The following is a 26,862-nucleotide window of genomic DNA, read 5'->3' on the forward strand; positions in this document are numbered from 1 at the left end:
ATGGCAACCCACTCTGTATTCTTGCCTGGAGAATCCCATGGACAGAGGAGCCTGGTGGGCTATAGTCCATGGGGTCGCATGGAGTTGGACATGAATGCAGCGACTTTGCACACGCACACATAAAGCCTTATGTAGCAATGCGTGGGAAATAGCCATCTGTGAAATATATATGTTGTATTATGGTCTGAACAGGGTAGAATGCAACTGTAATGGAAAATGTTGTGCCGTACATACAATTCTAAATGTTGTCCATTTATAACGTTGCTACCATGCATGTTTTTAATCTACTTTGCCATATTCTAGTGTGTGGAGATTTGAGAATTTTGGATTTATTGGTATTTCGCACTTTTACTGTAATTGACATTTGTGAGCAGTTCTAGCTTCTTTATACGGTGATCATGGAATTGTAATCAGTGCATTTCAGCGCTTAAACTTGCCTATGGAACCAGGCAGTACAAATAAAGTTTTTACTGAAAAATAGTAAGCAATTCTTTTCAATAACAGTGATGACTAATCTGTACTGATGGTCTGAGGGCTATACCTGTGGTGTCTTAATTCTCACAACACCTTATTAAGGTAAGTGCTGTCGTTACGTTATTCATTTATATTTGCTTACAGATAAGCACATTGAATTTAAGGTAGGTTAGTTCAGTTATCCACAGTTCAGTGGTTAATCAGTGAAGAAAATGTGATTTTTAACACATCCCTCCGTTGCTCTGGAGCCTACCTTAGACTGCTTTCTCAGAGTTCAGGAATACTACTGTGGTGCTGTGACTTTTCCGTCACCCGAACCTGATGGATTTAGGTTTTACATCATGTCTTTCCCTTGATCATGGTCTGTGGAGAGTGTAGTGTGCAATAACATGTCTACAAGGCAGGTGAGGTAGGTGGGAAGGGGGAAACGTGTGCCCTGAAGACACAATATGAATGTGCTTCTCCAGGATAAATGAAAGTTAACGTTGAAGAATAAAAGTTACTTTTTAATTTTTAAAATTTGTTCTTAAAAAGTTTTTTAAGGTTAATTGTTGACGTGGTAATCAAGAATGTTTGAAATTATTAAAGCCTGCAAGTTAGAAATAAGAAATCAAGCAGCTAAAAACAGGTTTTCTTTGAATTCCACGTGTTTGATCATCTTTATTAACCTGTGTCTCAAAATCTGGTTTCTGTTATTTCCTAAAACCTAGAATTAGGTTTTCATGCTGATTGTAAAACATGCTGTTATTTAGTTTCATTAAAGCAAACCATGGTCCATGTCACTGTTGTGACCATGTTCCCGTGTAGAAAGCAATCGTATTACACTTGTAACCGGCTGCTGCTTCTTCTCGGTTAGAGGACACCGTGGTGGCACTCTCAGTGACGGGCATCTTGAAGGTGTGGATTGTCACCTCGGAAATAAGTGACCTGCAGGTGAGACAAAGGAGGCCTGAAGTGAGTTCTCTGTTCTTGTTCTTGAGGAGTCTTACATTGTAGTCATGATAGGCTGCTTCCCTTTTTTACTTAAAGAGGAAAGAAAAAGCTTTCCTTTTCCATAGTCTTATTGACATAGTGCAGAAGATTCCCCTAGAATGCTATCTCTGTACATGAATTATTGTTTTTCCTTTTGATGGTAGACATATGCTTTATCAAGGATGCAAAACAGAGAAACATATTGTACAGGATATGGAGTAGAGAAGCACAGAAGAGGATTTTCCTCAGCTGCTTCTGTTTAAATTGAAAAGGTAGCTTGCTTGAGGCGGGGGGGAAAAAGCAAACCACTGCAAAAAGGGTATAAAGCCAGTTTTAGTCCTCTGAGTTCCTTAGACTTGAATTCCTTCTTACTTTTTATCAGTAAGAAAGGCAGATCAAGTATCTGGCAAGAGATATTAATCTCATCTGTCAGGGAATTTTTAGACATTGAATCTGGGAGAAACTGAAGGAAATGATGTTTTCTTTTTTTTAACCTACAAGCTTATGTAAAAAACTGACAGAAATGAAAATTAACTAAACTTTTTAGCATCTGTCATCGCCAGTGATGACATTCTGCCTCTCGTTAGTCTGTTAGTCTTGAGTAGCTTTGTAGCAGATACGCTGTGCCCACGTGACGTTAGGGTACATTTTGGCTGCCTTTTACTACCTTAGTCCTCACCATGAGGGGCTAAATTGATGAGCACATCAAGTGATGTCTTTATTTTGTTTTGTTTTCTTTATCATTGTGTGATAATTTAAATTGACAATCCTGCCAACCCTAAAGTTTTTACAAATATTTCTCTTTTCAGGATACCGAGCCAATATTTGAGGAAGAATCCAAACCAATTTACTGTCAGAATTGCCAAAGCATCTCTTTCTGTGCATTCACACAAAGGTCGCTTTTGGTGGTGTGCTCCAAGTATTGGAGGGTAAGATAACTGTGCCTAAGTAAGAAACCGCATTTTTGCCCTTCAAGGTTTTGGTTTATCAGCCTTCTAAAGATAATTGTAAGGAGAAACTTGGTTTAGAATATTTTAAATATTTGGTCTGTTTTTGATATACTCTGAAGTATGGAATTTGGCTACATCGTTGCCTTTTTTTTTGATTTGGTCCATAGAATGATTCTGTCAGTGTTTATTAGTTCTTAATTTCTGTGTCTTGCTGCCATGTTCTTCATTGTCTTGTCAGTGCGGCATGGGCAATGGCAGTGAGTTTTCTGCAAGTTGGGACATATCTTTGTAGGTTTTCATCCCCAAGTGCCATCCTTTTCCGACGTCTTGGAGTCAGGAAGGTCTTCTTCTGTCACTTTAGAGCTAATGGTGAGAGGTGCATATTGCTTTTCACATTGCTCGACTTTAATGTTTCCATGACAGAAAAAGAGCCAGCAAGTTTTGATCACCTGCCATAGTGCCTACCATATTTTCCAAAGCTTTCCATGTGTTATTTGGAAATAACAATCTGAGGGGTGGTATATTGGTTACCTATTCCTGCATAACAAATTACTTCAAAAGTTAGTCGTCTAAAACAACAAATGTGAATCATCACCCAGTTCCTGTGATCAGGAATCCAGGCGTGGTTTAGCTGGGTACCTCTGGCCCAGGGTCTCTCACAGAGTGTGATGAAGGATGAAGGGGTTTTGACTGGGACAAACACCCCGTCCCAGGGCTCTCCTTGGCGGAGGCTCAGCTTCCAGATTTACTCACCTGCTGGTTCACAGTCGTCAGGTCCTGCTGACTGTGGGCTGGAGACCTTAGTTCTCTGCCATGTGGGCCTCTCCATTAGGACAGCTCACAGCACAGCAGCTGTCTTTCCTCCAAGTCAGTGAGCAAGAGGCCGCGTTCAGTTCTCTAGAAACGTCACAGGATGCAGCCTGCACTCAGGAGAGAGGCTTCCACAAGATTGGAAAACCAGGAGTCGGCCCTTGGTGGGGCCACTTTCGAGGCTGCTTTTCACTCTAGGAATGGTGGCTTTGCCCATTTTGTAGATGAGGCAACTGAGGCATGAGGGGGGTGGCTGCTTTGGCTAAGGTTATACAAGTGATGGTGGTTGTAAATGACTGAGGTTATACAGCTCAGGCAGCCTGGCTGCGGCCGCCGTTCTCATCACTGCCATGCTGTCCTGCGTCAGAGGGCAGCCTCACCATGGAAGGGCTGCATGGCTGCTGTTTGGGAAAAGGCTTAGAGAAGAAGGCTAGCAGCTGCTCAGCTGTCGTTCACTATCTGGGATCCTTCCTTTGTCTTAAAGTTTAAAGCACATCCAAATAAAAATGAAAACAGACTGCAGGAGGATACAGTGAAAAATAGGCACCCCTTTCCCCCCAGATATGTCCCTTCCCCTCCCCAGAGGCAGTAGCTAATACCAGTTTCTTGTGTGCCCATTGTAAGCCTTTTATATCCATGTGAGGGCAGCCTTCTCTTAAATGCACACACAAGAGTGAAAAGACAACCCACAGAGTGAGAGAAGAAAGCCATGGTATGCAACATGATGAGAGACTCTTCTGTTATCAATTAAAAAACAACTACAGATCAAGAAGGAAAACGCAGGCCACCCAATGCGAGATAGCTAAGAGAGCAAAGCCGAGTAGACAGGAAATATGTAGATAGGTGCTGAGTTTCATGAATCATCAGGGAAATGCATACAAACACAGCATGCGGACGCTGCTGCAGCCCACCAGCATGACTTTCGTAGATTTGTTGTTGTTTAGTCACCAAGTGAAGAGCTGACTCATTGGAAAAGACTCTGATGCTGGGAGGGATTGGGGGCAGGAGGAGAAGGGGACGACAGAGGAGGAGATGGCTGGATGGCATCACCGACTCGATGGACGTGAGTCTGAGTGAACTCCGGGAGTTGGTGATGGACAGGGAGGCCTGGCGTGCTGCGATTCATGGGGTCGCAAAGAGTCGGACACGACTGAGCGACTGAACTGAACTGAACTGAACTGAGTCACTAAGTTGTGTCCCCATGGACTTTGCAACGCCAGTCTTCTCTGTCCTTCACCGGCTCCCAGAGTTTGCTCAGATTCATGTATGTTGAGTCGGTGATGCTAATCTGACCACCATCTTCTGCCAGCCTCTTTTTCTTTTGCCTTCAGTCTTTCCCATCATTAAGTTCTTTTCCAGTGAATCAACTCTTTGCATCAGGTGGCCAAAGTATTGGAGCTTCAGCTTCAGAATTGGTCCTTCCATCAGTCCTTCCAATATTCAGGGTTGATTTCCTTTAGGATGGACTGGTTTGATCTCCTTGTTCTCCAAGGGACTCTCAAGACTATCTGACTTTCTCAGATAGTTATTACCAGAAAGCAGTTTTCAATTTTTGTATGATTAAATTGTCATATTTTATTGTATGGTTTTAAAAATGATTGATGATATGTTCTAAAGGGCTCAGCAAAGCTGAGATTAAAAAAATTTTTTTCTTCCTAATATTTGTATGGTTTTATTTTATATACCTTTGAATCTTTAATCTGAAATTTATTTTGTGTGAATTGTGAGCTGTAGATCCAATTCTATCTTTATTCCAATGGATATCAGAATGGATCCGGCAGTTCCTAATGCCATTTGTTGAATAATCATTTTTTGATTCTTGTACCTTTATAATATGCTGTATTCCTACATTTTTTCTAGGACCTGTTTATGGACTTGTTGATTTGTCTGGACTGATTTATGAACTAATATTGTGATTACTTTGTTTTTGATAGTTTTGTAATTTGTTTTAATAGATCATAAGGCTGGAGGGCTGGTGTCCATAATTCTGTCTTGGACTTTTCTTGGCTATTCGTGTAGTGCTAGTGTTGTATTTCTGATACATATTATAGCAAATTATGGTGAATTTGGCTGGGGTTTGTTCTTGTCTCAAGACTGTCTGCACAGCAACTTCATTGTTGTTTCCTTAAAGAAAAATAAGATAAAAACTTGGCCATTGAATTGCTCATTCCTCCTGGGGAAATTTTTTAGCAACACAGTATGTACTTTCCTCAAACAGTGAGTATGGTAGGAAATGCTGCTAGCTGTTATAAGATGAGGTTTAGTCCTAGCCTGTCAGCTTGCGGGACGTGGGCCCTTGAGCAGGTGCCGTAACCCTCGTCTGTGTCAGGCTTCGTTTTGTCTTTTGCCTGCACCTCACGGCTTTGGGTTCTTCGTTCCCTGCCCAGGGACTGAGAACTTACACCCCTAGCAGTGGAAGTGCGGCATCATTAACCACTAGACTGCCAGGGAATTTGCTGGGTCAGCTCTTTGTCTCTAGCGATACCTGCCTGCCTGCCTGCCTGCCTCCTGCAATGACTCTAAGAGTCACGTGAGAAAATGATTGTAAAGGCATTTTGCAGATTTGGATGTGTCTTGTAAATGTAAGGTCACAGAAGGTCAGGAGTTTGTGTTGCTGATGAAATTATAGGACGTGGCTATTGTATGTGAGAGTTATTAATAATAAAACTGAGTCTGCTAATGTCCTGTTTACACTATTTTAAGACGTTGATGAAATAAGGTAAAGTGAATTCCCCTCTAACACTCAGGTGTTAAGAGGTTTTCGTTAGAAACATTGTTACTGGGTATAGGAAAAAACTGGGAGTCCTCAGCATGCATCCTGGAGGTTGGGTACTTGTCATGTGATGGAGCACCCTTCCCTTTAGATGAGAAAGGCTAAGGATTCCTGTCTGTGTGGAGGGAGCACCCCTGACCCCTGCTGGCACAGTCTCCTGCCTGCCCACTGGAGGCTGGGGACGTGTCATGGTTGCCCTGTTGAAGGTAACTGTGCCCCAGGGTTCACTGACAAAATGTCTTTAACTGAGGTAGTCAACTGTAAAGGCCTGAGGTTATTAAATATGGTTCTAGAAGTTTTCATTTCAGTTAAAATGTTGCTGTGTTTTCCTTAAATGACACCAACATGGACTTGAACATGAATCTCTTACTCCTCGTAGGTATTTGATGCTGGAGACTACTCCCTGTTGTGCTCGGGTCCGAGTGAAAACGGGCAGACGTGGACAGGAGGTGACTTTGTCTCGGCTGATAAAGTCATCATCTGGACTGAAAATGGGCAGAGTTATATTTACAGACTACCTGCCAGGTATCCAATAAATAGTGAGTTACGACTTTGATCAAAAGCGAGAGATGGCATGATTTCAGTGAGCCCAGGCCTTGCATACAAAGAAAAGCGCTAAATTCCTTAGCTTGAGATAACTGGTTTTCCTTAATTAATGATAATTTTTGATGTTTAGACTACCTGCCCCTTGTTGCAAACTTTTTTATAACTTGGCTTCTCCCCCTCTGCCTCTTCGAAACAGTTCTTTCAGGGTTACTTAAGATGCTGTCTCCCAGGTTTGAAGTCCTAAAAACTCCTACCAAATAAAATATAACTCTTAAAAAAAAAAAGCAAGCGATTCCAAATTTGTGATGTAATCTGAAAGTATGGAAATATTGAAAGTATAAATATTTAATTTAGGTAAAAAAAAAAACTTGAAAACTTAAGTTTGTAATTATAGTTTCATATCTGAGCACAACAATTAGGTGGATTTTTATTTGAGTAAGATATTTTAATAACATTTAATATAATGCCTATATTAAATTAACTATAAAAAATCCATATATTGTCCATTGTGAAAAAAACTCATCATATGGTATGATAAAATATTTAATGTCAGTATTTTTTTTACTGAATGTTGTATTTTCCTCATTTTCAGTTGCCTTCCAGCTAGTGATTCATTCCGCAGTGATGTGGGGAAAGCAGTTGAAAATTTAATTCCTCCAGTACAACATAGCCTCTTGGATCGAACAGATAAAGAGGTAAAATTCTTCAGGTATCATTTATAGTTGGTGGCTGTGTTGAAAAATTTCTGCAACTATAATTATTAGTGTCTTTGGTAGCTAAGCATTTCAAAGATTGATTGCCATTCAAGGTACTCTATTAGATGTTGTAAAACATTTTGACATGGTCAGTTATTATAAGCATAATTTGTGCATTTGCTTATAATATGCTTATATGAAAGAGGAAATGGCAACCCACTCCAGTATTCTTGCCTGGAAAATTCCATGGACAGAGGAGCCTGGTCTGCTGCAGTCCATGGGGTCACAAAGAGTCAGACATGACTGAGCATGCATGCATGCATAATATACCTATAATATAGGCATTCACTTTTCTCCAGGAATAAAAGTGATCTTATACTGATTACAAAGTGGCAATGACTTTTTGATAAAATTCATATTGATGTTATAAATTGATTTTACACTGATGCAGTTCTAAATATAGTGACAGATGTACTTTTAGAATGACAAAGATAATTATGTAATAATGCTGACTGATTACTGTTTGAATAAGATATTGCAGTATTTCTCCCAAATCATGTAGTGATGTAAATCATTAGGCATTAGAAATAAAGAAGAAAATAATTTTTTCTCTATAAAAAACAGATTTTATTACGACTTCGAGTGTTTGTTAGTTGCTCAGTTGTCTCTGACTCTGTGACCCACGGGCTGTAGTCCGTCAGGCTCCTTTGTCCTTGCGGTTTCCCAGGCAAGAATACTGGAGTGGGTTGCCATTCTTCTCTCCAAGGAATCTTTCCAGCCCAGGGATCGAACCCAGGTCTCCTGCATTGCTTCTAAAAACCTACTTAATATCAATTTAAAGTTGAAATGCACTTAGTAATGGGTTTTCAACTCTGTGTTCTTCGAGCATTAAGAAAGAAGCTTTGGTTTGGAAATAAAGGCTCCTTTACTTATGATCTGGGTTTCTATAACTTTTTCATTCTGAGCATTTTGTTCTATCTTTATGTGGAGGAATGGCAAGGGGATCCTTTGCCATTTTCCATGAATATTTTGAATATATAGAATTTATCCATCCATGTATAATTAAGATCCTTTATGACCTGTCCTTTATTCTCTTAACTTAAACTGCTACTTATTGCTAGACAAGTAAAGCTAGCAAACTAGACAGTTACTTCCACTTAAACTAAGGGATAATGACTCAACGTAGAAAACATACATGATGGAGATTCTCTGTCTGTCCAGTGATTAGGACTTGGTGTTTACTGCAGGGCCCAGGTTCAATCCCTGGTTGGGGAAGTAAGATCCCACAAGCTTTACTGCACAGCAAAAAAAAAAACCCCAAACAAAACATGAACATGAAACAAAACAAATGCATATTATATTTCTTTAAGTATCAGCTCACCAATTCATTTTAAATTAAAATGTATATATTATGTGGTGTGAGATACACATTGTAATATAGAATACTGGTTATAACAACAAAAAGTTATACTAGCAACTTTACCTGGTTAAGCTTGTTGTTTATCAAACTTTTGGTAATTTTCAGACTTTAAGTTAAATCAAATAATTGACCGTGCTTAATGCATGTAATTTCTATAGGGTAATGCTTTTTAGCACTGATACTGAATATAGATTATTTGTTAACTATAACTATGCACTGAAGCATTTTGTTTTTTAACTGCTTTTCAGGATAAGCTTACATACTTTCATACTCAAGTTTTAGTGTATTAATCATCTAAAATTTAAATTTAGGAGTCCACCACTATTTAGTATTTTCAAATAGGTGGTCTCATTGAAGATACAGGATCTTAAACAGAAAATAATGTGCTTTAAAAATGAAAGTGTATGCAAGATCCTAATGAATGGTTTTTGTTCCTAGTAGCTCATAGCTAGCATATCAGGCTAGGTTCAAGTGGGTTATAAAAAATGTGATCAAATGAAAAAAGTGAAAAGTATTAGTTGCCTATTTGTGCCTGACATTTTGCAACCCCATGGGGTGTAGCCTGCCACCCTCCTCTGTCCATGGAATTCTCCAGGCAAGAATGCTGAAGTGGGTAGCCATTCCCTTCTCCAGGGGATCTTCCTAACCCAGGGATTGAACCCAGGTCTCCTGTGTTGCAGGCAAAGTTTTTAGCACTGAGCCACCAGGGATGTTTCATGCTATTAGTTGAAAAATAATCTAATTTAAAAAAAAAAGAGCCTTCTAGTGGTACAAGCATGGTGGTTTAGTTTTATAGCCATTCCTGGTGAGTAGCTAGTTAGGAGTGGGCAGAAAGGTTAGATTACCAGTTCTCTCCTTTTGAACTTTTAAGTGGAGAATTTTCTTTTTGGTATAGAGGGGTATATCTTTGGGTTCATTGCTTAATAATAGAGAGTTAAATAATTGCATTGTGGTTTTTATAAAGCAGAGAAAAAGGATAAAAATATTAATTCTAGAGAAAGACTATATAAATATAGTTTTTGTTTCTTTGAATGTGTTATATGTACTGGATTGAGTATTAGTTGACATATATTTATATCAATGCTACAGAATTAATTAAGATATTATTGAATACTCATTCTATAGATTCACTTTTTTCTTTTTTAACTCTGGTACTGAGATGAAGTACTTTATATCCTAATCTGAAGAAACTTTTATCTGTGAAATATTTTGTTTTAAAAGATAGAGAAGGGAATTTGAACAGTTGTTTTTTTTTTACAGTTGCTAATTTGTCCTCCTGTGACTCGATTCTTCTATGGATGCAAAGAATACTTCCACAAACTATTAATTCAGGGTGATTCTTCTGGAAGATTGAATATTTGGAACATATCAGACACACCTGATAAACCAGAAGGTAATGGAGGTTCTAGAAAATCGTGTGCGGTTATTTCTCAATGTTTCTAATTGAACAACCTGAACAGTAACCGCTGTATGGGAGTGCATAACGTAATATGTCCTTTTCTTTCTAGAACGGTAGTTGATGACAGTTATTCTTTGGTATTTCTCTGAATCAACTATAAGCACGTTTATTTTTACATGTTGAATTGTTTTTTTTTTTTTTCTTTTTCTAACTTGCTCAAACATGTTTCTTTTCTACCACACATAACCTCCACAGGGCTGGAAATGACCACGTCCATTAGTTTGCAAGAGGCATTTGATAAACTGAGTCCATGTCCTGCTGGGATTATAGATCAGCTGAGCGTGATCCCCAATAGTAACGAACCTCTTAAGGTGACGGCGAGTGTGTACATACCAGCGCACGGACGCCTCGTCTGTGGCCGTGAAGACGGAAGCATCGTTATCGTCCCGGCCACGCAGACGGCCATCGTGCAGCTGCTGCAGGGCGAGCACATGCTCCGCAGAGGTACCTGCAGACTCGCTCGCGTGCAGTGTTAGGAGAGCTCTGTGACGGTGAACCTGACAGGGTCTGCACTCTGCGTTTTCAGCAAGCACGGTGCATCGGGGTGGTTGTCGGTGTGCTCTGTAGCTGCTAGCCTAACGTGCGGTTAACAAAATATGGCCCGGGTGGCCCTTGAGCAGCTCAGAGGGTCCGGGGTGCTGGTCCTCTGCACGGTTGGAAGTCTGTGTATTACTTTACAGCCGGCCCTCTGTATCTGTGCTTGTGCACTCTTGGATTCCATCAACTGCCCCTGTGCAGTGCTATAGTATGTATTTATTGAAAAAAATCTGCGTACACGTGGACCTGCACAGCACAGTTTAAACCTATGTTGCTCAAGGATCAACTGAAGTCAGTGTCTGTTCCTGGAATAAACACCACTTAATGACTGTAAATGCAGGGCTTCCCAGGTGGCGCTAGTGGTAAAGAACCTGGCTGCCCGTGTAGGAGATGCAAGAGACACGGGTTCGATCCCTGGGTTGGGAAGATCCCCTGAAGAAGGAAAGGGCAACCTACTCCAGTGTCCTTGTCTGGAGAATCCCATGGACAGAGGAGCCTGGCGGGCTGCAGTCCACGGGGTCTCTAAGAGTCGCATACGACTTAGGCGACTTAGCACAATGACTGTAAATAGAAGTATCTAGTTTTTCTCTTTGATACATGTTTAATGTTTGCCATTTATTATTGGGTATCTCTGGCGTACTTAGTATCATATTATCAAATACTGGTAATCTTTTAGAACAATACTGTCCAATAGAAATACGTGTGAAAGGGACTTTTTAATGATGAAATGTAGAGCTAGTCTGAAGATTCTTGTCTACTTTTGTTGAAACTTTGGCAGACTCGAATTTTCCTGCCTTAAGTCCCAAACCTTGTTTGCAGGCTGGCCTCCTCACAGGACACTCCGTGGCCATCGGAGCAAAGTCACGTGTTTGCTGTACCCTCATCAGGCCTCAGCCCGTTATGATCAAAGATACCTCATATCTGGAGGCGTGGATTTCTCGGTCATCATTTGGGACATATTTTCTGGAGAAATGAAACATATCTTCTGTGTCCATGGTGGCGAGATCACTCAGCTTCTAGTTCCACCTGAAAACTGTAGTGTAAGTTGAACCTGAAAGATTATTTCACTATGGTAGAGTCGAACTGTGTTGCTGCCAGACTTAATATAAATGAAATCCAGAGTAATCTAAAGTGTGATGGAAGAATTAATAAAAAAAATCCTTGTAATTATAAAACTAAATAGTGGTAACATATGATGTTTAGGCAAAGTTAGGATTATTACTACTGGGCATATAGAAATAGAAGATAGACATTTTTTTATTCCTGTTATTCACGCCTAAATGGCATGGCTTATCCCTGAAACATAGTAGCAATTTAGAATATGTTGAAGTTTCAATTTTTTGCTCTGAAGCAGTTTTAAGTATCCCTAAAGTCATGCTCATTAAAGTAGGCTCATCATTCTCAACTCCATCTGAGCAAAAAGATACTGAACCTGTGCTTTTATAGCTTGAATGAAAATACTTCTCAATACTTACAAATAGAATACATTTAAATAAACAGTTATTGTGACAAGGGAAAGAATAATAGGCACGATAATGATTTTGGAAAATTTTGTTCATACTTTTATGAAAGCAGATTGCTTTTTCATGACGTGTGTGTAAGTTAGCTGGTGATGTCAAATATAAAAAGTCTCATAATTTTAGAAATAGGAAATTTTAGGAGGACTTAGGACAGATGAATAACAGACCCGTAATTTCTTTTACTGTGTGTTTAATGTGAACTTACTCATGTGATTAGCTGCCTTTGTGTGCAGAATCACTATTCTCCAGCACACACGAGTGTATGGACCCACGTACATAAACACGCAAATATACTATCTTTATCACACGTTTCATGCTTATCAAAACCCCTTCACTGGTTATTGTCTTACTGAAATGAAAAGCATTTTACTCGTGTATCTGATCCATTGTTCAGAAGGAGTCTCATTTCAAAGACCCAGGAAATTTTCCTTGGCCCTTTCTGCTTGCTCACGTGACCTTCATGATAGTGTGTGTTATCTGCCATGTTCTGCCAGTGCTAGATTTCATTTGATTTGATGCATGTGGCGGTGTAGGAGGTTCTATACCAGTGTGTGTGTGTCTCGTTCTTTTTCCCCTGCCAGATGTGAAAATTTAGGTACTTAATTAATCTCTTCCTTCTTTGTACAAATTTTTGCCTTTTTCTTTCTTTCCAGTTTGTTGTTCATTTTTAAAAAAATCTTCATCACTGTAAAAAATTGTTGTCTATTAATTTAAATAGCCAGTTTAGTTCAGTTGCTCAATTGTGTCCGACTTTTTGCGACCCCATGGACTATGACTCGCCAGGCTTCCCTGTCCATCACCAACTCCCCAAGCTTGCTCAAACTCATGTGCATTGAGTCAGTGATGCCATCCAACCATCTCATCCTCTGTCATCCCCTTCTCCTCCCACCTTCAGACTTTCCCAGGATCAGGCTCTTTTCAAATGACTTAGTTCTTCACATTAGGTGACCAAAGTATTGGAGTTTCAGCATCAGTCCTTCCAATGAATATTCAGGACTGATTTCCTTTAAGATGGACTGGTTGGATCTCCTCACCATCCAAGGGACTCTCAAGAGTCTTCTCCAACACCACAGTTCAAAAGCATCAATTCTTTGGTGCTCAGCTTTCTTTATAGTCCAACTCTCACATCCATACACGACTACTGGAAAAACCATAGCCTTGACTAGACAGACCTTTGTTGGCAAAATAATGTCTCTGCTTTTGAATATGCTGTCTTGGTTGGTCATAGCTTTTTTCCAAGGAGTAAGCGTCTTTTAATTTAATGGCTACAGTCACCATTTGCAGGGATTTTTGGAGTCCAAAAAAGTAAAGTCTCTCACTGTTTCCATTGTTTCCCTATCTATTTGCCATGAAGTGATGGGACTGGATGCCATGATCTTAGTTTTCTTAATGTTGAGTTTTAAGCCAACTTTTTCACGCTCCTCTTTCACTTTCATTAAGAGGCTCTTTAGTCCCTTTTTGCTTTCTGCCATAAGGATGATGTCATCTGTGTATCTGAGGTTACTGATACTTCCCCCGGCAATCTTGATTCCAGCTTTTTCTTCATCCAGCCCAGCATTTCACATGATGGATGTACTCTGCATATAAGTTAAATAAGCAGGGTGACAATATACAGCCTTGACGTACTCCTTTTCCTATCTGGAACCAGTCTGTTGTTCCATGTCCAGTTCTAACTGTTGCTTCTTGACTTGCATACAGGTTTCTCAGAAGGCAGGTCAGGTGGTCTGGTATTCCCATCTCTTTCAGAATTTTTCACAGTTTGTTGTGATCTACACAGTCAAAGGCTTTGGCATAATCAATGAAGCAGAAATAGATGTTTTTCTGGAACTCTTGCTTTTTTGATAATCCAACGGATGTTGGTAATTTTATCTCTGGTTCCTCTTCCTTTTCTAAATCCATTAAATGCATTTTATTTAAATCTATTTAAATAACCAATTTTATGTTTATTTTAGTGAAATAGATATCATTGTAATTCTACTAAGTTTAAGCAGTGTTAGAACCCTTGTCCTGAACCTCATTTTACAGTCCTTATGCCCCATAGTAAAATATAGGTTTTTTTCACATCTGACTGCAAATTTGGTGAAACATCTAATTTTTTAATGCTGAAGTTGATAATGTAGATTATTTTATTCCTAAGTTTAAAGCAACCATTTTGATCTGGCTGTTTTTTGTTTTCATAAGAATACACTGAAAACACTAGAGTGTGTATGTACATATGCATATATATATATATATTACAAATATTAAAAGGAAAGTGTTTTTTGAATAATTTACATAGGGTCATGTTTTCCTTTTGAACTGCATTAACATATGTATATTTTTAGCCTATGTATGTGAGCACATTTTCTGGTTTCTTTTTAAAAAATTTCAAGTGCGTATTTAATAAAATGTTTTGATCAATTGCATTTAGAAATATTTCATATTGAGTAAAAGCTAAGATGTGGACATATATGCAACTGAACAGAAAGTGGTCTTCTCACTAGACGAGGCGCCAGCCAGAGGAGCTGGTTGCCTGGACAGTGTGAGGAAGAGAGGTACCAACAAGGAAGTCTGGGTCACGGAAAATAATTTGCTTATAGGTTTAACAGTAGAATTTTCTTGTTTTTAATTAACTTTCAAAAGTACTGATTAAGACACATTTGCTTTGGTTTTTGTAATAATATAAGATGTAAATAATGACTGCCTAGGACAGAAGAGTGTGGTAGGCTGCAGTCCATGGGGTCGCTAAGAGTCGGACACGACTGAGCGACTTCACTTTCCCTTTTCACTTTCATGCATTGGAGAAGGAAATGGCAACCCACTCCAGTGTTCTTGCCTGGAGAATCCCAGGGACGGGGAAGCCTGGTGGGCTGCCGTCTATGGGGTCACACAGAGTCGGACACGACTGAAGTGACTTAGCAGCATCAGCCAGCAGCAGCAGTTAATAATGACTAGGCATTAACCACTGCCTAGTTAATAACCTGTTCATTTAGCTGGTCGTTTTAGGCCTAGCAGCTAATGTGTTTGAAAATCAGAGAGCCCTAACTGGTTAATAAAAAGCTAAGGATTTGTTATTTGCTGAATGTTTAGCAAATGACTGTTCTGCTGAGATTATAGAGTTAGTGACATCAAATGCTATCTCTAATGCTTAAATTGTCCGTCTCATAAATTGATCCAATGTCATTCTCTTTTAGCAAAAAATATTTTTACTTTTTAAGTGATCTGGTACTTGGAAGATTGTAACTATTTACTACAATACTAAAAAGTTTGTCATCTGCTTTTTGGATTGTAGTAAGAGTTTTGGTTTTTATCTCGGGTAGATTGAGAAAGGAGGTGAGTTTTGATTTCTTGTAAGTTTTTTTTTCAGGAAAAGTTGTTCTAAAACAGAAATGTTGGTTGTATTTTAGAAATGACTTAAATTATCATTAAGATGTACAATTATGATGAGTTTTTCATTCTTAATGTATAGTCATTTCTTGTTTACTAAAATGTAGAAAGTTGTTTAAAAAAAGTACTGAGCAAAAATCATTGTTTCCTAGCCTCTGTAGAGAGTGAACAAAAAGTGAAATCCTGCCTGCTGGGTAGAAAAGACGCTGTGGCTGGAGATGAGCTCTGAGGACAGGCTGTGTGCCCTTCCACGGCCCCACAGACGCGCGTCTTATTGGCCTGCCGTCTAGGCGTTTCTTTGTCATCCTTTCTTTCCCCACTCCTTCATCTTTATACTGTTTTAGCATCTTTTTCCCCAAGATCTTTCCAGATTCTTGCTATACATTAGCATTAATTTAGTGCCAGACTCAGTGACCCTATATATTTATTTTTAATGAACTATTTATAGGAATTTTAATTATTTAAAAATTTCAACATTTTCCTAGACAGGAAACACTGCCTATAGCATTATGTAGAGTACCTACTTTGAATAGATTTTATGTTTATTGTTCTTTAAAGGTTTTTAGTTTTTCAATTTTTAGAGGAATTTTATATATATATATATTTTTTTCCAAAACTGTAAAACTCCTTTTAGGCAGAGTGCTTTGAAATTGAATTTGATTCACTGAATAAACTGGTTAGCTGAGATTTAACTTTTATATGGATACAGATTGTTTTAAAGAATTAAAGTACACTAAAGAAAACCTAAAAGTTTCCTGAAGATATGCTTTGAGATACAAAATATTGAAGTAATTCAAGACTGTGAAGTGCCAAAGGGTTATTGGGAAACAATCAGAATGTTTTTGGGTAGAATTAGTGTCTGCCAAGTAATGTATTTCAGTGTTCCAAGAAATGTAAACATATTTTGGAGGAGGATCAGGTGAATATTTAAGGAAGTCTGTTACAGTGTCGACTATAAACGACAAAGGAGAGATCTGAACGAAATGCTCTGGCGGGCGAGGGTAGGGGTGTCTCGTGGGTGCTCAGAGAAACCAGGGGCTTTGTTAAACTCTCAGAACACCCATGAGATTTGACTGTGTTGACTTCACGGAGGGTGCTGGAACTTCTGGTTTTGAGATCGCTGATGTTAGGTTATTTGCCATTTCTGTTTCTTTCTCCTTAAGATTATGGACTGTAGAGAAAAAATTCAGTTTGAGGTAACTTTTTAATTTTGTGTGTGTGTGGTTTGGTTTATTAAGAAAGCAAAATATACTATCCATAATGTGAAAGAAATATGTACATGTATATATGTATGAGAGGTGGGTATACTATATATGCATGTGAAATATACATGTATATGAGAAGAAACAGAAGTAAAACTATCTACTAAAATACTGTTTGAATTACATAACATAATATAAAATGAAGTTCTGTGCCATTTTTGTTTGTCATTTCAAGTTGTGTTTACTGTTTTTAAGTGAGTGGTTTTTGACCTTATATGTTGCTATGCAGATATATAAGATTTTATAGGCAGTTTTACTAGGATTCAGATTTAAAGTGGAACCTTCATATTATTATTAAATATTATTGCCACTTCAAATACTCATATAGGAGACTTTTTAGAAAAATCTTCTAAAAAGCAGGCTTGTTAACATTTTAGGTGCCTTACTGTTTTCAGTTTTCATCTGCACTTTGGATATTATTGACTGTAGTGTCTTAAAATATTTTATAAATAGGAATACTAAGTGCAAAAAGCATTAAAGGATATTAATAAATATCCTTTTGTTCTCCAGCTATGTCATTCCCTTCCTCCTGAGAGCAATACTTTATAATTCTAGAGAGCCTTTCTATACTGTTGTTTAATTGTTTGTTTTTATACAGTTTTCAAAGGTTACCCTGCATTCACTTACTGCACAGTACTAGCTCTATTCCCCGTGTTGCACAGTGCGTGCTCACGCCTGTCCCATACCCCGTGGTTCGCGTCTTCCTCTCCCCTCCCCCTCCCCTCCTCCCCCCCCCCCTCCCGTCCTCCCCTCCCCCCAGTGGTGACCACTGGTCTGTTCTGTGTCTTACACTGTGTTTTGTACTTTATAAATATAGAATTTTAGTTTAATATTCTTCTAATAACTGAGACATTTAAGCAACACAGAGTGGTTAGAGGTAGGATGCTTTCCTATTTGAGCAGCTGTCGGAAGTAGGCTTGTGTGAATTTCCACAGTCTGAGCTCTAGGCTAGTGTAGACCGAGAGCGCACCTGGTGCCGGGGAGCCTGAGGAGGGGCGGCGCCCGAGAGGGCAGGCTTCTTAAGGCTTCTGTTGGTAAATTATGAAAATTGAATGGGAGGATACGCACCAAATTCAGATTCTGTTTGCTTTTGGGAGTGGGGGGAAGAAGGATCGAAGGGAACAAAAACTGACTTTGTAAACTGTCATGTTTTATTCACTTTTAGTAAATATATATTATTCCCTTTCTCATTGGCATGGATGGTTGGATTATCAGAGCTTTTTACTAATGCTAGAACTTTATTCAGAACGTAAATTTTGGAAAATGTTCCAAAATACATTTTGAAGCATATATATGTGTTTCCTAAATGGCAACCCACTCCAGTGTTCTTGCCTGGAGAATCCCAGGGACGGGGGAGCCTGGTGGGCTGCCATCTATGGGGTTGCATAGAGTCGGACATGACTGAAGCGACCTAGCAGTAGCAGTAGCAGTGTGAACATATAGGCTCAGGTCTTTAAAAGATTTGTTAAAAATGATTTTTTAACTGATGATTATCACTAACCTTTTTCTAAAATTAGTTCAAAAGGTTAGCAGAACTAACCTTTTTCTAAAGATTAGTTAAAAATGATTTTTTAACTTCCCTTGGGCTACAAGTCCAAGAATACTGGAGGGGGTAGCCTATCCCTTCTCCAGCGGATCTTCCCAGCCCAGAAATCGAACCCGGGCCTCCTGCATTGCAGGTGGATTCTTTACCAGCTGAGCTGTCAGGGAAGCACCTTAAAAAACTGATTAAGTTCAGTTCAGTTCAGTTCAGTTCAGTCGCTCAGTCGTGTCTGACTCTTTGAGACCCCATGAATCGCAGCACACCAGGCCTCCCTGTCCATCACCAACTCCTGGAGTTCACTCAGACTCACGTCCATCAAGTCAGTGATGCCATCCAGCCATCTCATCCTCTCGTCCCCTTCTCCTCCTGCCCCTTCTCATTAAATCTTATTAAACTTTTATTGTCACATACCTCCAAAATTATCCAGAAGAGGGCAGCATGGGTTTGTGAAAATGCGAATGTCAGGCATTTAACCTGTTTCTGCTTTCGTTTGACAATGTTAAATCCCTAGCTCTTGGCAACAGATATGATAATTATGTTTTGTATATGTGACCGTATGTTTGCTAGTGTGTGATGGTCACTTGTCTGTGAAGCTCACTGCCGGCAAGAACAGTTGACAAATTAGGTTTTCTTTTTAATGCATTGTCCGCCCTTTCTGAACATGCTCCTGAACAGGCTCCTGAACGTGCTCCTAAGCTTCTGCCCCAGTTAGCCCTTACCTTTACCTTTTTGAATTTGGAGTCTTGTTATTAATTCAGTTTGGGTGTTACGTTTAAACAGCAGTGTCTGTAATTTTAGCATGGTCCCTGAAGCCAAGTAAACTTTGGTGATGCAAAGGAACCAAAAGCAGGCAGCAGAACTAACCTTTTTCTAAAATAGGTCACAATGTACATAGTCTGTTGTAGTATTCTTTTTTCCCATAACACTTCATTCTCTTAGATTTTGAGACTGTTTTCATATGTTTTTATGTATTGAGCGTCATCTTTTTGAAATTAATTTTTATTTTTAAAATTATATAACATATCGTTATAGACAATATATTTTCTAAAGATGGTCTGGCCACTTTTGTGCCACTGAGTGTATTTCAGCACAGCATCATTTTTGATTATAGTCTATAATTTGTGTAATTTTATCAAATTTCAGAATGATGTTTTCTAACATTTTTTTCTGTTATCGGCAGTAGGGCTGAAAATTAGGATACCTAAATATTTTTGCGCATCTTGAATCACTTCTGAGGATAAATTCTTAAATGTGGAATTGCTTTCTAAAGGACAAATTCATTTTTAAAGTCTTTTGAATAGTTATTGCCAAATTGTCCTTCAAAAGCTTAGGAATGGGTTTGTATCCGTATTTACCCTCATAATTCTTCATTCTGTTTATAATCTTTTAAACCTTGTTAATTTTCTAGGCTTATAAGTAGCTGTTTGTAGAGTATGTATGAATGGCTGCTAAGTCGCGTCAGTCGTGTCCGACTCTGTGCGACCCCATAGACGGCAGCCCACCAGGCTCCCCATCCCTGGGACTCTCCAGGCAGGAGTACTGGAGTGGGTGCCGTTGCCTTCTCCGATGTATGGATGGAGAGCACTCACTTTCATTTTGAAAGCACAAATGCTTTAATATACCAGCACTGTACTGTGTTGTTATCCATTCTGATTCCCGCATGTTTTTCAAATTTTCACTACTATCATACTATTTTGTTCACTATAAAAGATAAATTTTTCCTGTTATGGATAGTATACATATATTCAAGTAGCATAGTACACCCTGTCTCTTTTGTAGGAAGCTGGGACAATCAGTAATATATGAACTGTCAGTGAGGGATTCCTTCAACAGTAATGAGACAGATTATATTCCTATTCCAGCTATGCGAATATTGTGTCAAACATCATAGAAATTAATTAATTCATCATTGTCTTATGAGGTTGGTTTACTGAGGTATAGTGGATATACAGTGTTGTATTAGTTTCAGATATATAACAAAGTAATTCAGTTTTATTTATATATATAGTATTGTTTTTCAGATTCTTTTCAATTATAGGTTATTACAAGAAATTTATAGTTCCCTGTGCTATACAGTAGGTCATTGTTGTTGATTTTGTGTATAGTAGAGTGCATATGTTAATCCCATTTATACTCCCCAACCGCCTAATCTAGCAACTTAGATATTCTTCTGTTTGGAGAGGTTTCTTTAGATCTTTAGTCATATTCTTAGTAGCACAGAATGTTACATTGGGTATGAAATTTATTTTTGTTAATAGTCAGAAGTGATTTGGTGCTAAACATTGTGATGATGTCGTTGATTAAATTGACTCTATTTTGGGTTGAAGAGAATTAATACGTCACAGAGCAAAGACGAATTTTCTTGAATAGCTTAATCATAAAGCAATTTTAAAATGAATTCAGATTTACGTTAAGATGGCAGGAATTGTTAGAAAAACATGAGTTACTTTTTAAGGTAACTTCAGTTAGGTAGACTTCCCAGGTGGTAGAGTGGTAAAGAACTCACCTACCAACGCAGGAGATGCAAGAAACAGGGGTTCGATCCCTGAGTCTGGAAGATCCCCTGGAGAATGAAATGGCAACCCACTCTGGTATTCTTTCCTGGAAAATCCCATGAACGGAGAAGCTGGGAGGGCTACAGACCATGGGGTCACAAAGAGTCGGACACAGCTGAGTGACTGAGCGTACCTTTCCAGGTACTCTCAAGGGCCAGGTATATAATAGTGGAGGTTAGGTTTCTCTGTGTTCTTTGACAGAGACTTAAAAAGCAAACCAGGATCCTTTGTAAAACAAGAGATATTTTTAGCATCCATGTTCTAGTAATTTACCTCCAGGAATAAATAGGTTGAAGCCAAGCAGGCAGATCGAGAGTTACCAGGTCAGATGGATGGGGCCCTTCAAGTTCAAGGTGGGACGCAGAGAGGAGGAGGACGAGCGGCCCCACGCCTGTAACTCGGTGCAGTCTGAGAAGTGAGGCTCTTTGTGACGGAGGAGGGTAGTTCCTGGCTTTGTGTCCTCCAGGTTTGGGTCCAGGTTGGACAGTAACTGGGACAGCTGACTGCTGTAGGGCAGGGGAAAGGATAAAACACTTTTGAGTTCCTTAAGAAGAACCTTCGACTGTCTTCAGAGTCTTCAGATTCGACTGTCTCAGCCTCTGAAACCTATAAATATAGAATTGAAATTAAACTATTTTTATGTTTTAAAGGGATGAAGTAAAAAATTACCAAGTAAATTCATTGGAAAAAAATGTGTGATGAGGAAATACACAAGAACAGTGGAAGGTGGTCACTGAGCTGTTGTATGGAAAGCTTTTGTTGACACAAAGTGTTAAAAGTGCCAAAAACTTCATTAACGTTAAGATAATATGTGAGTGATGGTAATGATCATGTAAGGGGAACTATTCAGAGTAAATTAAAACACAGCTATTAAAATGAGAAGAAAATATAGAAAAGGGGAAACTCATGTAATAGAAAAATTATAGCTGTCTCCACATTTCCTATTTGAATACCTAAACACTGGCAATGGCCTCAGAAAGTAGATACAACTACATTTAAAAAAGCAGAATTTGTGGTATATACTGATATAACACTAATAATAGTAAGGATAACATTAAGTACTATCATCTTTTGTATGCATGATGTGTTAGTCTCTATGCTGATTTCTTTGTGTTTATTTCATTTAATTCATAGTGATTCTATGAGGTGTGGTTTTTGCTGTTAACTGCATTGTATGGAGAAGTGAGGCTCAGAGAGGTTCAGTAACTTGCTCATGGTCACACAGCAAGTGGCAGAGCTGGAATTTGATCCTAAGTAGTCCAACCTGGGCTTCCCTTGTGGCTCAGCTGGTAAAGAATCTGCCTGCAATGCGGGAGACCTGGGTTTAATCCTTGGGTTGGGAAGATTCCCTGGAAAAGGGAAAAGCTACCCACTCCAACATTCTGGCCTGGAGAATTCCATGGACCGTATAGTCCATGGGGTCGCAAAGAGCCAGACACGACTGAGTGACTTTCACGTTCTTTCAGTCCAACCTGAGGGCCTGAACTTGACCTTCATATATTCCACCCCCTACTAGATGTAATTATGTATTGAAAATAGTTGCATTTCTCCAACTTTGACTATATTTTCAATTACTGATTTACATAAGCATGATTTTGATGCATGCTTAATTTTAAATGACTGATTTATTGAGTATCTTTCACTTTGTAGACCAAAACAGCCATTCTTTTCAATTCCCATGTTTCAGATTTTTCTTCAGAGAACTGTGCATGGCTCAGTTCTTTGGTAATTTATGTTTTAGTTTTTCATCTTTGATTACTTAGGTTTGGAGTTTTAGCCCCCTTTTACTTTTAGCCCCCTTTTACCTTCTTTTCCTTGTCACGCATTACTTGTTTTTAGGAATATGATGTAAGCTCTAACTGCAATTTTATGAATTTCACATACACACAGTTAAAAGTTTTGAAAACAGGTAACTAAGAAGGTAAAGGTGTCCTGTTATCCTTCTACATAAAAGAGAAACAACCACAGTTAACATTCTATCTTTTCCTCTAGCCTTTTAGTCTTGTTTTTGGCCACTCCGGATCCTAGTTCCCTGACCCAGGGATCCAGCCCACTCCCCCTGCAGCGGAAGCATGGAGTCCTAACTGCTAGCCAGCCAGGGACGTCCTTCTGGCCATTTAAAATCCGTTTACTGTGCGCTTGTGATTATATTGTAGATATAGTTATCTGTGCGCGTTGCATCTTCATTTACTATTTTAACAAATACTTTCTCAAGTTACACTCATTCGTGGAAGTAATTTTTAATGATTATATACCATTACATTATATGAGCATACAGCGTTTACTTAACAGTTCTCTTGCTTTGGATATGTAGGTTGTACCCAATTTGAACTATTGTAAATAATATTGAATATCTTTGTAAAACTTGTTTTCATTTATGATTATTTCCTTAGATTAATTCCATGAATATTTTTTGGATTAGAACCCCAGAATTTTTGTCTAATACAGTATTAACATTTTTAAGAATACTGAGGTTGATTACCAAGTTGTTTTCTGCCCTCAGTGCCCATTTCATGGCTCCTTGCCTACACAAGATGTTTTTATTTACTTCCATGCCTCAGTTTCTATATCTGTAAGATGGAAATAATAATAGGATCTACTTCAAAGGGTTGTGAGACCATGATGAGTTACCGCCAAGCATTTAGAGTAGTAATACCTAGCACAAAATAAGACCCCAATAAATCTTGGTTGTTCAGTATTATAATTTCTACAGTCTTTGGCTAAATTGATAGGTGTAAAGAGTATTTTATTGTTGAAATTTGCATTTCTTTGATTACTAGAGATAATGAAATTTTTCTATAAGGATTTTAGTGAATTTTTGTTTCTTTTTGAGACGTAGTTTGTCCTTTGCTCATTTGTTTCTCTTGGGGATATTAGTGCTTATATATTAAACACTAATTAGTGCTTAGTTAATTAGTGATTAACTTAATTGAAGTATTAAGCTTATGTGCTTTTTGTTATTGTTGTTGAAATTTTCTTCTGACTTATTACTTACTTTTGATTTTTTTTTTTTAACCTGGGGATAATTTCCATTCCTATGTAATCTATTTTATCCTTATTTCTATTTAGCTTCTTTCATATTTTTAAATCCTAGAATCTTACCCGTTTAGAAATTTGATGATATTTTATTAAAAAGCAATAGCTGGATTAAAACAAACATCAAATACTTGAATCTCTCTGAAGTTTATTTATGTCTGTAGGGTGAGGAAAGGGTAAAAATCATCTGTCCTTCTCTAAAATAACATGTTATCTCAATGTCATTTATTAAATATATTTTTCTCTGATAGGGGATATCTTTGTAATCATCCATTAAATTCTTCATATTTATTTGCTGTTTTATTAATCAGGAAGCAGTTGAAGAGAGATGGAATCTGACTAGTCCTCTATTTCTTTGTTGTTATTTTTTGTATGCAGTGAATGAACAAAGATATTAAAACTCATCCCTAAAAGTCTTATTTTCATGTAGAACATAAGTATCTATTAGATCGTTGGTCAGTGCTTTAGTTGGACCACGTGGTCTTATTTTCTGAAATACCTATGAAAGAAACAGCTTCCTACCCCCTCCCCCCATGTTTTAAGAAGGATGAGCTATGGATTTCTGAAAAGAAAATTTAGTTTCGTGAAAGTGTGGAAATGTGCTTAACATTGGTAGGCTCTTTTTTTCCCCTTCAGGTAGAATATTTAAAAGTGATAAGTTTCTTATCACTCTATGCACAGTGATCTTAACTGTGCATTTATGTTCCAGAGAAAGAGTTCTGGGAAGTCAAGAAATAATGATTAACAGAATAGTGGGATTGATTTATGAGTGAAAGAAGCTGGTCATTTATAGCTTTTTGAATGATGGGCATATTTAAAAGGAGAGACAGTAGTTAGTGTTCGTATATTTAGAGAATATTCAGACAAAATTTGTTTTGGGCAGCTAAGAGATTGCTCCTGGAATGATAAGAAGAAAAGAACAGTTTAGAAAACAAATTAGCAAAAGCAGAAAGAAATTTATATATATATAATTTACATTGGGAATTGTTGGAAAGCAGAATAATCTCCCCAGAGAGCTGGTGGGTGGAATAAACTAGCTGTCTCTAGTTTCTGTAATTCATGGCAGATGCTTAGGAACGGGTTACATAAGAGGTTTCTGGGAATGGTTTAAAATGAAGTCTTGTAAAATGCGTGAGGTCAGGCTGGATGACCTAGGTGGTACTTTCTGACTCTCAGATCCTGTGATGGCTTGTGGCATTCTGCTGCTCAGCACTAATGTACCGTGGGGGTTATTTACTGGCAAATTCAGGTAGTGCTTATTGGTTGAGGATCAGAATTATTTGAAAAATAATAATTGACCTTGGAATATGTTTGTTTCAGTTCAGTATCGTCCTCCTTTTCCTTGCTCCAGTTATCTTAATTTTTTTCATTAAATCAAAGTAAGTGTTTTTACCTATTGCTTTTCATTAGCCCCTGCTTTTAATTAACTTTTGATGTTGTTGGTGCCTTTTCCTTCTCGGAAAGAACTAATACAGTGGTTGGAACATGATTTTGAATAATATTTACCTGTAATGTACTGACCAAGTTGATCAGATGCTCAGTCCATGCTGTACAAGTTCTGTTCCATAACAAAAAAAAAAATTTTTTTTTTAATGGTGTGTGTTACACCCTATAAGTCAGTTGATAGTGGCAGGTGCTAAAGTGGAATCTGTGAGACAGTTGGCTGGGGCAAGGGAATGAAATATTAAACCTCTTCTTTTTTTAACCTTAACAAATTGAGCTTATGAACATTTATGGGAGGACACATGAAAGGAGACGCATGTCGGGTGGGCTCTGCGTGGGCCTGGTGCCTGACCTCAACACGTTAGACGTCGCGTGTCGCGTGGGCTCTGGGTGAAAGGACACCGATGCCCACCTTGGTTCACATGTTAGGCGGCGCATGTCGGGTGGGCTCTGCGTGGGCCTGCTGCCTCCGGGGGACCTCAGTGCTCCCCCTTGGTTCACACGTTAGACGTCGCATGTCGCGTGGGCTCTGCGTGGGCCTGCTGCCTCCGGGGGACCTCAGTGCTCCCCCTTGGTTCACACGTTAGACGGCGCGTGTCGCGTGGGCTCTGCGTGGGCCTGCTGCCTCCGGGGGACCTCAGTGCTCTCCCTTGGTTCACACGTTAGACGGGGCGTGTCGCGTGGGCTCTGCGTGGGCCTGCTGCCTCCGGGGGACCTCAGTGCTCTCCCTTGGTTCACACGTTAGACGGCGCGTGTCGCGTGGGCTCTGCGTGGGCCTGCTGCCTCCGGGGGAACCTCAGTGCTCCCCCTTGGTTCACACGTTAGACGGCGCGTGTCGCGTGGGCTCTGCGTGGGCCTGCTGCCTCCGGGGGACCTCAGTGCTCCCCCTTGGTTCACACGTTAGACGGCGCGTGTCGCGTGGGCTCTGCGTGGGCCTGCTGCCTCCGGGGGGGCCTCAGTGCTCTCATCGGTGTGCTCCCGGTGACAGTGCGTTTGTCTAGGAGAGCTGGCGGGTCGTGCTGTACAGGTCTTAACCCCGCCGTCACAAAATGAGCAGGGCAAATAATGCTGGCAGATATTTCCAGTGAAAGTGAAATGCCCTTTTATTAGCCCCATTATCAGGTTCAAACAATGTTCACTTGATCAATCTGGCAAGAGGACAGCCATACCATTCTTGATTACAGGTGGCGCTAGTGGTAAGGAATCTCCCTTCCAAGGCAGGAGACGCAAGAGACTTGGGTTTGATGCCTGGGTCAAAAAGATACACTGGAGTAGGAAGTGGCAACGCGCTCCAGTATTCTTGCCTGGGAAATGCCATAGTTGGAGAAGCCTGGCGGACTGCAGTCCATGGGACCGCAAAGAGTCAGACACAACTGAGCCACTCAGCATATAAAATATGTATTTACCTTCACTATCATTAATAGTGAAACCTTCCTAAAGATAAATATTATGCTTTGAGGTATTGGCTACTGCTAACACAAAGTTCTTGCAAGACGTTTAA

At 39.1% G+C, this 26,862-nt stretch overlaps 1 protein-coding gene across 4 annotated transcripts in view; it reads left to right on the plus strand.

Moving 5' to 3' along the window:
- WDR7 (WD repeat domain 7) overlaps positions 1-26,862 on the plus strand; it is a 353,722-nt gene that overhangs the window by 34,383 nt on the left and 292,477 nt on the right. For 3 of the 4 annotated variants that reach the window (XM_061400294.1, XM_061400297.1, XM_061400298.1), the window contains exons 6-12: positions 1,331-1,407; positions 2,256-2,375; positions 6,359-6,504; positions 7,118-7,220; positions 9,901-10,033; positions 10,295-10,543; positions 11,456-11,676. In XM_061400294.1, the coding sequence (XP_061256278.1) occupies positions 1,331-1,407; positions 2,256-2,375; positions 6,359-6,504; positions 7,118-7,220; positions 9,901-10,033; positions 10,295-10,543; positions 11,456-11,676 (1,049 nt within the window). Of the gene's footprint in view, positions 1-1,330; positions 1,429-2,255; positions 2,376-6,358; positions 6,505-7,117; positions 7,221-9,900; positions 10,034-10,294; positions 10,544-11,455; positions 11,677-26,862 lie in introns of all 4 variants that reach the window. The other variant, XM_061400296.1, reaches the window with a different exon arrangement.

Source organism: Bos javanicus, chromosome 24, assembly GCF_032452875.1.
Source record: "Bos javanicus breed banteng chromosome 24, ARS-OSU_banteng_1.0, whole genome shotgun sequence".
NCBI lineage: Eukaryota > Metazoa > Chordata > Mammalia > Artiodactyla > Bovidae > Bos > Bos javanicus.